The sequence below is a fragment of the Pristiophorus japonicus genome, chromosome 5 (genome assembly GCF_044704955.1).
Source record: "Pristiophorus japonicus isolate sPriJap1 chromosome 5, sPriJap1.hap1, whole genome shotgun sequence".
Classification (NCBI taxonomy): Eukaryota; Metazoa; Chordata; class Chondrichthyes; family Pristiophoridae; genus Pristiophorus; species Pristiophorus japonicus.
Window position 1 is genome coordinate 277,682,715 of NC_091981.1, and position 12,650 is coordinate 277,695,364.

The 12,650-nt window shown below is 42.6% G+C and overlaps 1 protein-coding gene across 1 annotated transcript in view; it reads left to right on the top strand.

The window, feature by feature from the left end:
* The window catches only part of rheb (Ras homolog, mTORC1 binding), a 105,602-nt gene that overhangs the window by 61,993 nt on the left and 30,959 nt on the right, over window positions 1-12,650 (top strand). Inside the window, exon 3 of the mRNA XM_070881660.1 lies at window positions 10,702-10,769. Within this exon, the coding sequence (XP_070737761.1) occupies window positions 10,702-10,769 (68 nt within the window). The remainder of the gene's footprint in view (window positions 1-10,701; window positions 10,770-12,650) is intronic.

Below are 12,650 nucleotides of genomic sequence, written 5' to 3' on the forward strand. Positions count from 1 at the left end.
TGTAATTTGATCCGTTCTGACTTCAGAGGATAGCCGAGGCACAGAATACAAGAGCAGAGGGGTTGATGCTTGAACTGTATAAGGCACTGGTTAGGCCACAGCTGGGGTACTGCGTGCAGTTCTGGTCACTGCATTACAGGAAGGACGTGATTGCACTGGAGAGGGTACAGAGGAGATTTACGAAGATGTTGCCGGGAGTGGAGAATCTTAGCTATGAGGACAGATTGGATAGGCTGGGTTTGTTTTCCTTGGAACAGAGGAGACTGAGGGGAGACCTTATTTGAGGTGAATAAAATTGAGGGGCCTAGATATAGTGGATAGAAAAGTCCTATTTCCCTTGGCAGAGGGGTCAACAACCAGGGGGCATAAATTTAAAGTAATTGGTAGGTTTAAAGGGGATTTAAGGTGGTTGTGGGGGTCTGGAACTCACTACTTGAAAGGGTGGTAGAGGCAAAAACCCTCACCATATTTAAAAAGTACTTGGATGTGCACTAAAAGTGCTGTAACCTGCAGGGTTACAGACCTAGAGCTGGGAAGTGGGATTAGGCTGGATAGCCTCTTGTTGGCCGGCACACACGATGGGCCGAAATGGCCTCCTTCCGTGCTGTAAATTTCTATGATTCTATGTGTGTCTCTCTCTTTCTCTCCCCCCCCCAGTGTGTGTCTCTTGCTCTCCTCCCCACTGCGCCCCTCTCTTCCCTCTTCCCCTTCCCTCTCCTCTTTTCCCCCCCCCCCCCCTTCTGTTGTACTACGTGATCAATTGCAGGGCCTCTGGTTTCGGCCGGGGGCAGAGTCCAGAGGATGCAGGCGCAGAAGGGCAGAAAAAGGACAGTACAAAGAGTCACTCTACTTTTAAATAGTTTAGAGGATTTATAAGACGATATCTGTATTTTAACTTGGTTTTCTAGAGTATCTGGTTACTTAAATGCTGGATCAGCTGAAGACTGATGCCTATATCCCTTATACCTATCATAGATTTGCAATTAAGTTTGACTATCTGAAGGACTTTGTAGGAAGGAATTTTGAATAGATATAACAATTATCTGAGAAAATGATGTGAAGCTGCTCAAGGGGCAAAGTGAATTTAGGACACGATTGACCATATCGCAACAATGATGAATTATGTGTTTTTAATTTTCCCTTCAATTTTTTTCCCGTTCTTTAAAATAATTTGATCACCTGAAACATTGCACAACCATTGTTGCACTTGGTTGTTGCATCAAATTCAACTGTGTAACAATCACTAACCTGGTTGCAGTTTGGCAATGACTTTTGGTGGAGTGAAAAATATTATATCAAATAGTCTAGAACTACCAGAGATCTGAGTGTCCCATATGCAGGAATGGACCTGTTTTTCATGAGGGCCATGGGGAATGTAGAAGATATGCATGTTGTACCATAAATTTGTTACTTTTTTTTATAGTAACCTTCTGGGCTCCATCAAAACTTTTAAGGCCCTGTGGGTTTTAGCTCCACAAAGCACGTGTATGTCTTGTAGGAGTAGGCCTCAAGTTCTTGCAGACTATGCTTCATTTTGAGAATGGAGTGGAGTTTCCAAATGTATCTTGACGTATTTTATTGTGTTCTCGAGTCATGTTATGCTTTCTTATGGTTTGATCCCAGGATATTTGTGGCTCTTGAATTGGCAGCGTTGGCACATACTGCTTTTCGGGAGACTGCTGCTTTCATTTGAGTGAATGTCTCTGTGCCAATGACTATTGCATCATGTTGGGGCCTGTGTTTGCTTCTGGACACAACTTCAAATGGATGTTGCTCCCAAAGGAAAATGAGACTGGAAGCCCTAAATTATTTCTAATGTCAAAGAATTGTGTGCGCTACACAAGTTACATCACTTGTAGATCTAGGTATTCTTCAGTAGATGCATTGCTATGTTTGAGTTATCGTATATCTTGATGATTCAATGTTTGATTCCAGTGATTTCAAGAACTGGTTTACACACACAGAATTGAAGGCCTACAGGTAAAATCTCGGTTTAAAAACTGCATAGAATGCAGAGAGAAAATCTGCTCTATGATTTGGCTAGGTGTGAAACTCTCAATTCTCAGCTGTCCGGTGCAGATTTTATTTCCTGCGTGCCACACGTGGCTTCTGCTAATTATTTGTCCGTTGCTGCTTCAGCAAAAGTCTCATGCTGAGACCATTATGATCTTCCGGTGTCTTCAGTGAAATGGTTTAGCAGTTGCCCGGCAGTTAAGACTTTAGCAGATTTTTAATTTGAGTACAGCATTAAGCTTTTTATATCTGATGCTTGGTCAGTTTAATTTTTGGTGGTTGATCTATTTAGATTTCCAAAAAGCCTTCAATAAGGTACTGTATAGTAGACCCATTACTAAGGTCAGGACATTGTGGAGTCAGGGCAAGTAACAGAATGCAGAGCAAGCTGGGTACAAAACAGAAAACTGAGAGTAGGTGTTAAAGTAGAAACATAGAAAATAGATGCAGGAGTAGGTCATTCGGCCCTTCGAGCCAGCACCGCCATTCAATGAGTTCATGGCTGAACATGCAACTTCAGTACCCCATTCATGCTTTCTCACCATACCCCTTGATCCCCCTAGTAGTAAGGACTACATCTAACTCCCTTTTGAATATATCTAACGAACTGGCCACAACAACTTTCTGTGGTAGAGAATTCCACTGGTTCCCAATTCTCTGAGTGATGAAGTTTCTCCTCATTCTCGGTCCTAAATGGCTTACCCCTTATCCTTCGGCTGTGACCCCTGGTTCTGGACTTCCCCAACATCGGGAACATTTTTCCTGCATCTAACCTGTCCAATCCCGTCAGAATTTTATGTTTCTGAGATCCCCATTCATTCTTCTAAATTCCAGTGGATAGAAGCCTAGTCGATCCAGTCTTTCTTCATATGTCAGTCCTGCCATCCTGGGAATCAGTCTGGTGAACCTTCGCTGCACTCCCTCAATAGCAAGAATGTCCTTCCTCAGATTAGGAGACCAAAACTGTGCACACTACTCAAGATGTGGTCTCACCAAGGCCCTGTACAACTGCAGTAAGATCTCCCTGCTCCTATACTCAAATCCCCTCGCTAAGAAGGCCAGCATGCCATTTGCTTTCTTAACTGCCTGCTGTTCCTGCATGCCTACCTTCAATGACTGATGTACATGACACCCAGGTCTCGTTGCACCTCCCCTTTTACTAATCTGTCACCATTCAGATAATCTGCCTTCCTGTTTTTACTATCAAAGTGGATAACCTCACACTTACCCATATTATACTGCATCTGCCATGCATTTGCCCATTCACCTAACCTGTCCAAGTCCCCCTGCAGCCTCCTAGCATTCCCCTCATAGCTTGCACTGCCACCCAGCTTAGTGTCATCTGCAAACTTGGGGATATTACATTCAATTCCTTCGTCTAAATCACTAATGTATATTGTAAATAACTGGGGTCCCAGCACTGAATCCTGCGGCACCCCACTAATCACTGCCTGCCATTCTGAAAAGGGTCCATTTATTCCCATTCTTTGTTTCCTGTCTGCCAACCAGTTCTCTATCCACGTCAGTACATTACCCCAGTACCATGTGCCTTAATTTTGCACACTAATCTCTTGTGTGGGACCTTATCAAAAGCCTTTTGAAAGTCCAAATATACCACATCCACTGGTTCGCCCTTATCCACTCTACTAGTTACATCCTCAAATAAACTCGAAGATTTGTCAAGCATGATTTCCCTTTCATAAATCCATGCTGACTTGGATCGATCCGGTCATTGCTTTCCAAATGCGCTGCTGTTACATCTTTAATAATTGATTCCAGCATTCTCCCCACTACCGATGTCAGCCTGTTTTCTCTCCCTCCTTTTTTTAAAAAGTGGGGTTACATTAGCTACCCCCCAATCCATAGGAACTGAACCAGAGTCCATGGAATGTTGGAAAATGATCACCAATGCATCTACTATTTCTAGGGCCACTCCCTTAAGTACTCTGGGATGCAGTCTATCAGGCCCTGGGGATTTATCGGCCTTCAGTCCCTTCAATTTTCCCAACTCCATTTCCTGACTTAATAAGCATTTCCCTCAGTTCCCCCTTCTCGCTAGACCCTCGGTCCACTAGTATTTCCGGAAGGTTATTTGTGTCTTCCTTCGTGAAGACAGAACCAAAGTATTTGTTCAATTGGTCTGCCATTTCTTTGTTCCCCGTTATGACTGCCCCTGATTCTGACTGCAGGGGACCTACGTTTGTCTTTACTAACCTTTTTCTCTTTACATATCTATCGAAACTTTTGCAATCTGTCTTAATGTTCCCTGCAAGCTTCTTCTCGTACTCCATTTTCCCTGCCCTAATCAAACCCTTTGTCCTCCTCTGCTGAGTTCTAAATTTCTCCCAGTCCCTGGGTTCGCTGCTATTTCTGGCCAATTTGTATGCCACTTCCTTGGCTTTAATACTATCCCTGATTTCCCTTGATAGCCACGGTTGAGCCACCTTCCCTTTTTTATTTTTACGCCAGACAGGAATGTACAATGAAGATGTGTGTATCAGACACACTACTATTCTTTGGCCTCTGAGCAGCTCTAGCATTATTGGCTGGATCCTGGCATTGATCTCAAGAAAATGGAATCTTGGGAATTTTACACAAATACCTTCCATATCTATCATTGGCTAGATGGCATATTCTGGCCCTCACTACTTCTACTGGTTGATTAATAGAGCAATTGGACTTGCTGGCTACCTTTTTGACTGACTGATAACAGACTTCAGACAATGAAAAATTGTGTAAAAATGCAGCTAAGATATAAAATGCTGGTGCAAAAGTTTGCTGGGGAGGGAATAAGCAATGATTTAAAAACACCGTTGAAGTATATGGAATGGTGGGGAAATACTTTTAATGAAGAGTATTACCCAACATTTGAATTTTTAAAAATTTACGTTGAGACATAACCCCACACAAGAGATTGGTGTGCAAAATCAAAGCGCGTGGTATTGGGGTAATGTACTGACGTGGATAGAGAACTGGTTGGCAGACAGGAAGCAGAGAGTCGGGATAAACTGGTCCTGTTCAGAATGGCAGGCAGTGACTAGTGGAGTGCCGCAGGGCTCAGTGCTGGGACCCCAGCTCTTTACAATGTATATTAACGATTTAGATGAAGGAATAGAGTGTAATATCTCCAAGTTTGCGGATAACACTAAACTGGGTGGCGGTGTGAGCTGTGAGGAGTATGCTAAGAGGCTGCAGGGTGACTTGGACAGGTAGGTGAGTGGGACAATACATGGCAGATGCAGTATAATGTGGATAAATGTGAGGTTATCCATTTTGGGGGCAAAAACACAAAGGCAGAATATTATCTGAATGGCGGCCGATTAGGAAAAGGGGAGGTGCAACGAGACCTGGATGTCATGGTTCATTAGTCACGGAAAGTGGGCATGCAGGTACAGCAGGGGTTGAAGGCAAATGGTATGTTGGCCTTCATAGCTAGGGGATTTGAGTCTCGAAGCAGGGAGGTCTTGCTGCAGTTGTACAGGGCCTTAGTGAGGCCTCGCCTGGAATATTGTGTTCAGTTTTGGTCTGCTAATCTGAGGAAGGACGTTCTTGCTATTGAGGGAGTGCAGCGAAGGTTCACCAGACTGATTCCAGGCATGGCTGGACTATCAGATGAGGAGAGACTGGAGCTTAGAAGGATGAGAGGGGATCTCATAGAAACGTATAAGATTCTGACAGGACTGGACAGGTTAGATGCGGGAAGAATGTTCCCGATGTTGGGGAAGTTAAGAACCTAGGATAAGGGGTAGGCCATTTAGGACTGAGATGAGGAGAAACTTCTTCACTCAGAGTTGTTAACCTGTGGAATTCCCTGCCGCAGAGAGTTGTTGATGCCAGTTCGTTGGATATATTCAAGAGGGAGTTAGATACGGCCCTTGCGGCTAAAGGGATCAAGGGGTATGGAGAGAAAGCAGGAAAGGGATACTGAGGGAATGATCAGCCATGATCTTATTGAATGCAGGCTCGAAGGACCAAATGGCCTGCTCCTGCACTTGTTTTCTATGTTTTCCTCCCATGGAACTCTGCCATTCCATGGGAGGAAAACATAGTTGCTTCAACGACGTGCATTGGGACAAATTTATTTGTATAGGATGCTGGATACGTACTTGGCCAACACTAATTTTTCCCCAGTTAAAGAGCTTCTGGCTTTGTTTCCTTTTTTGTCTAAAGCAATCTCTCCTGTCTAAACAACACCGTCTTCCCCCATAGCATATTGCTGGGGCCATGCGTAGAGTTGAAATGATGTGTCCACGGTGAAGACAATGCGTCAAGAAATTAGTTATTCAAACAACTTCATTTTTTTCTTTAGTATAAATACATTCGATTGAATATAAATACCATTTCCCTTTTTAAATATCGGGAGGAAATTTCCTCAGCGCTTTTCCCACTCCTCCGTAATTTTGAAAGTGCATTAGAAACCCCTTTTACGCGTATAAACGGGGTTCCTGCTGAACCGGCACATGGTGTGGGGACTGAGTGGGAGAAGCGAAGAGAAATTCACCCTAAATTATCTCTGGTCAGAAAGTGAGTGCATTTTTTGCATTAAATCAACAAAATGAGTGCTGCAGTCACAGTTGCATGTAGCAAGCAAGGTTCCTTCTAATCTACCCACCGTAGGTGCTCTGCACCGGTTTAATTGTTTGCCTCATATTTTGAGGGGAAATGTGTAATCGTAGGTTTAATTAGCACCCAGTTTAAACAGGAAATTTGCCGCAGCACCCACTCTCGTAGCAACCTGCTTCGTGGGACGTGTAGAGGACAAGAACAACAAATGCCGGGAGAACCTGCCTAACCTGGATTTTGGAAAACTGAATTTGGAGAGCAGTCATATCAATATCCAACAGATACTCCCTTATGATGGCGTTTATTATTTTTAAATTTGCATTACAAACGGAGGTGGCAGTAGATTGATCAACATTGTAGACCTAATGTTGAAAAGGTTAATTTATTTGAGACAGATTTAAATAACAAGCTCTTTGTGAAAGGATCAGTCTTTAATCATCATAGTATTGCTACACAATTGTAGTTCCATACAAGAGTAATAAGTACAAAGGGCACAGGATTAATCATTCATCTTCTCAGAAGATTATCCTGGTGTGGAACCTATAGTAAACTCTCCAACCACTGCCTGACTTTCAGCTTGGAATAATTCTCTTGAAACATTTTTCTTTCGTGAAATGGGGACCGTGCGCCACCCATTTTATTTTAGTTAATATAAAAACAGTTGTGCTGTAACTTGTACAGTAGGATTTAGTGTGAGAAGAGTGCTGTAGAGTACAGACTGCTGAACCGGGCAGGTAAGAAAGGCCGGTACAGCGTAGTTTGCTTGCAAAGATGTTTAATTCCTAGATCGACTTTATTTGGGCAGAAGTAGCTTTGAAAACTGTACATGATTATAATGCCACCAATGCCAACTTCAAATTCAAGTTCTAAACTGTACTTCATTAGAATTCTTACAAATAAAGGGTCATTAGAATCTGGTCAGGAGCACACATCCATTTGCTGTCGATGTCCTTAAATATCCGGATCTCTCTCGCCACCAGTAATGCAGTATCATTTGCAGAAAGAAGCACCACAGGTTTTTTTCCAGAATTGCTTGCAGTCAGACCTTCTGAGACTCTTGTGGTTCACTTGGACTCGTGGTGAGAGAATCTAATAGGATGGGTGACTGTGCGCAACCTTGTCTCACTCCTTATGCAGGAAATTAGTTCAGTGAGTGAGTCTCTCATCGACCCTTGCATGGATCTCGCAGCTGGAATGCACATTCTAGATAAAATCCATATATTCTCATAGCTTCCAGTTTCTTGAGAACCACATGAGGCTGAAATCTATTCGAAAATCCATGTAGCAACTCCTTCCATTTTGTGTAGCGGCTTTAATGTAAGGAAAATCACAAGGTATCTCAAGGCTAATGGAAAACCAAGGAAGGAGAAGGAGTGTCCAAAAGCTTAGTCAAAGTGATGGCTTTTGTAGAGGTTTTTAAAGAGGTGGGTAGGATTTGTGAGAGAATGAAAGTGGAATCTTGGCCTTTATTCAAAGGGGATGGAGTACAAAAGCAGGGAAGTCTTGCTACAGCTATACAGGGTATTGCTGAGGCCACACCTGGAATACTGCGTGCAGTTTTGGTTTCCATATTTATGAAAGGATATACTTGCTTTGGAGGCAGTTCCGAGAAGGTTCACTAGATTGATTCCGGAGATGAGGGCGTTGACCTATGAGGAAAGGTTGGGCCTCTATTCATTGGAATTCAGAAGAATGAGAGGTGATCTTATCGAAATGTATAAGATTGAGGGGACTTGACAAGGTGAATGCAGAGAGGATGTTTCTGCTGATGGGGGAGACTAGAACCCCAGAGGGGGCATGATCTTAGAATAAGGGGCCGCCCATTGAAAACAGAGATGAGAAGAAATTTCTTCTGAGGGTTGTGAATCTGGAATTCGCTGCCTTAGAGAGCTGGGACATTGAATAAATTTAAGACAGAAATAGACAGTTTCTTAAACGATAAAGGGTTATGGGGAGCGGGCAGGGAAGTGGAGCTGAGTCCATGATCAGATCAGCCATGATTTTATTGAATGGCGGAGCAGACTCGAGGGGCTGTATGGCCTACTCCTCTTCCTATTATGTTCTTAGTAAGCACTACAATGTTGTATGCATTCATTGAGTTGAAATTAGTCTGTTCCTTTTTTGATTACACCGTGGGCCTTGACAACCCAAAAAGTTACCCTAAGAATTGCTGATATTGAAGTTTTTGGTCTCACTAGGAGACCTTTTTGGCATAGAAAACGCACATAATTCTGGAAAGGTATACATGCCTCAAATTGAAATCTGTTCACCAGGTTCCAAGGCAAGCAGACATTTCTGACGCTGTTCTCCAGGGTCACTGCCAGTGTTCCCTTTAAGCTGCGCAGTGCTCTGCAGCTCATCATTGCCGGTCCCTCGAACGAGGATGGCTACCGCGCAGCCAGCTCACCGGTTTTAAATGAGAAATTTTGAATGGGCCGCGCATCCCTTTAAAGGGGACCGCGCACCTAAAAATAATTAAAGGAACATTGGTCACTGCTGCTTCCTCCTCCCTGAGCAGAATTTGGTTTGTTTGGCATTAGCTGAGCTGTGCAGTGTGGTGTCTGCTTCCTCTCATCAATATGGTTCATTAATGCCGCCTATCTGCACAATACATTTCACCAGCTTTTCCATCCGCTATACAGATGGTTCTATTCTGTGGTCTGTTAAGAGTAAGCAAGAGTCTGTAACACGATTGTAGCAAATAATAACAGTTTTGATGAGGTTAGATGACACACAGTTTTTAACTGCAATACTTTTGTTTCTTTTCTCACTCGATACTATTCTGGATATTAATCTTATTTGATTGCACTCTTGAAGTATGCATATCTAGTGGCTGCTTCAATTATCAATCTTGCATGTTTTGAACTTCCATTCTAGAAATTGCATTAGCTGCATCCCTAAATGCCAGAGTAATCCTCAGATGGCTTGGGTCCAGGGTCCCTTGGCTTAGTGGTAACACTCGTGACTCTTGCGTCAAAGTGGATTCAAGCCCACTCCTGAAACTTGTGCACAGTTCAGTGTAGTGACCATTCAACGGCATTTACCATCACTGAATCCCCCACCATCCACTTCCTGGAAGTCACCATTGACAGGAAACTTTAGCTGGACCAGCCACATGGCTTCAAGAGCAAGTCAGAGGTGAGTATTCTGCGGCGAGTGCCTCACCTCCTGACGACTCAAAGTCTTTCCACCACTTACACGGCACAAGTCAGGGATGTGATGGAATACTCTTCCCTTGCCTGGATGAGTGCATCTAAAACAACACTCGAAGCTCAACACCATCCAGGACAAAACAGCCCGTTTGATTGGCACCCCATCCAGCACCTTAAACATTCACTCCCTCCACCATTGTGCGCACTGTGGCTGTAGTGTGTACCATCTACAAGATGCACTGCAGCAACTCACCACAGCTTTTTTGGCAGCTCTCTACCAGTCCCGCACAGCCCAGGACAGGCTTTTTCAATGTTAAACGCGCAAAACTGTGACTGGGCTTCGCAGATTCTTAATGGGGCCACGCATCCAAAAATAAATTGAGGGGCACATTGGTCATGATCCCTTTTGAACATGCTGATAATTTTGCCCATTAATCTCCAATTGGTTTCATGTGCTAGACAGTGGGAAAAGTTTCACAAGATGTGTACAATGCTTAAAACAATGTTTCTTTTATCTTTATTTTAAGCTAGAATTTACAAAATACCATTGGTTGAGTTACCAATTTGCCAGCTCAAAGCTTTTAATGTTGACTGTTTCCTGGTCATCATTGATCCCGTACTGTAGGCGGGAGTCTGTTAAGAATGTGTTTTGCTGTTCTAATTGAAATTCTGGAAGTTTCTAAATTTAGCATGGTCTCGTTGGATTGGCTTAATGTCTGCAATGTTGTTTTTGTTTTTCAGAATAAGAGTGAAATTTCAAATGTCAAACTTCAGTGCAATTTAATGAAACTTGGCATTTGAAAAATGTCGTAGTGTCCTTGGATAGTTTAAGTAAATTGTGTTTTGGGGATACCTTTTAAGCCAAATTTTTATTAAGCTGTTGTCTTTCCTCAACATAGTCATGATGCATAGATTCCTCTTTTTTCTAGGAAACTGCTAGATTTAACACTTTTTTTTTTTGGTCTGTTTTCAGCATTCACTAAATTGATCACAGTGAATGGCCAAGATTACCACCTGCAGCTTGTGGACACAGCTGGCCAGGTAAGGGTGATCCTAGTCAGAGGTGGTTTTAAACAGTATTCTGTCCTGATTCATACACTGCAGTGCAACTTTAGACTTACATTGTGGCAGAGGCTGGTAAGAGGCTTGCTGCTTGGGTAACGGGTTAGTAATTTTTATAGTAATTGGCAAGGCTAATTCAATGTTTCTGCAGTACTCACCATACTAAGCTAAATTGAGTGACCAGTAAAAATATTATAGCAACTAAGTTTAAAGATAATTATAATATCTTTCAGTATTACTTTTCCAATGATCTGATTGTCAATTTGATTCATTCTAATCAAATAGCTCAATGTTCTTAGTATTGCCAGGGGATAACTGCAGTAAGATACAATTATACAACATTACTCTCAATCTGAAGTGCTTTAATACTTTCTGTGCTCTCTTTTTTTTCTCTCTCTCTCCTTTCCCACCTCCACCCCAAGAAAGAATAGAGAAAATACGTTTTCTTTAAATAGCTGCTACGTGAAAGATCTTTCATTTCTCTCCATTTATTCAACCAGTAGATAGTAAGACGTGAACCATTATCCATTTGGAGGTGGGAGGAAAGCTCCCTTTTAATATGTTCTCTTGTTTCCACACTCACTGTACAAACAAAGCCTTACTCTTGAGTTGCCTTCAGATTTTTCCCATCAAGAATCACAGCTTTCTGCTGTTCTCCCAAGTAAGTTTTTTCCCTTTCTCCACCACCCCTCCGTCCCCCCGCCTCAGTTTTTAAAAATTCCTTTGTTTATTCAATGTCTTCACAGCAATAGCATTCCTTTTTAACATTGCAATCTTCAAGTCTGGTTTTCTATAACTGGGAGCTTTTTTTTCTTGTTTGTGTTGCCCATTTCCAGTTGCAGCATTGTATTTGTACAGGCTTTCAATTTGTTCGGATGGTGAGAATTTAGTATGTGTTTCTCCCTTTCCTCTTCCAGATGTAGGAGAATGAGATGATCCGTCATTCTTTTGACGTATTTGCCATGAAAGAATCAGTTCTTTAGCCTTCTGGCTTGGCTTGAGGGTCAAATCTGGCATAGCCAGGAGTTTTTTAATTTGATGACTAGGCTCTTGACCGGTTTAGAGAAGCTAAGTTTCCAACAGCTGATGGTAAGACATGATTAGCATCTGGGATGCTAATCATGTCTTGCATACTAAATGCAAGCATACTTTTCACTGGTGTTGCAGGCATCTATTTGATCGACTAATGTGCAGTGGTTGTAATTGTGTCCTATCTGTACAACTTCCTGGCACCTTAATTTATTACTGAGCAAACTGTTGTCGGCCATTCAAGCCATTGGCTCATGTGAGCTTGGGTTCCCATGTGTGTCCATACTAAGGGTTAATGAACTTATAGGGGCCATACATGTTATTCTTTGGGCTGCACCTCACTTTCCTGTCCAAGATGGTTTCTGTGTCCTAAAGTTCTATCTTATCTATCTCATCCTTTTTCCACTGAAAGTATTGCACCAGGAACTTGCACAAGAGACAAATCTGTGATGGCTTTCCATAATAATTCCACAATTATCCAAGTGACTTCATTTTGTCCCTGATGTTTCTAAAAGCTTCCCCACTGCTGAGGTTAAACTGACTGGCCTATAGTTGCTGGGTTTATCTTTACACCCTTTTTTGAACAAGGGTGTAACATTTACAATGCTCCAGTTCTCTAGCCACCACCCACGTTTCTGAGGATTGGAAGATTATGACCAGTACCTCTGCGATTTCTTCCTTCACTTCCATCAGCATCCTAGGATGCGTCCCCTCCGGTCCTGGTGACTTATCAACTTGAAGTACAGCCAGCCTTTCTAGTATCTCGTCTTTATCAATTCTTATCCCATCCGGTAACTGCCCTACTTTCTCCTTTACTATGTCTATGGCAGC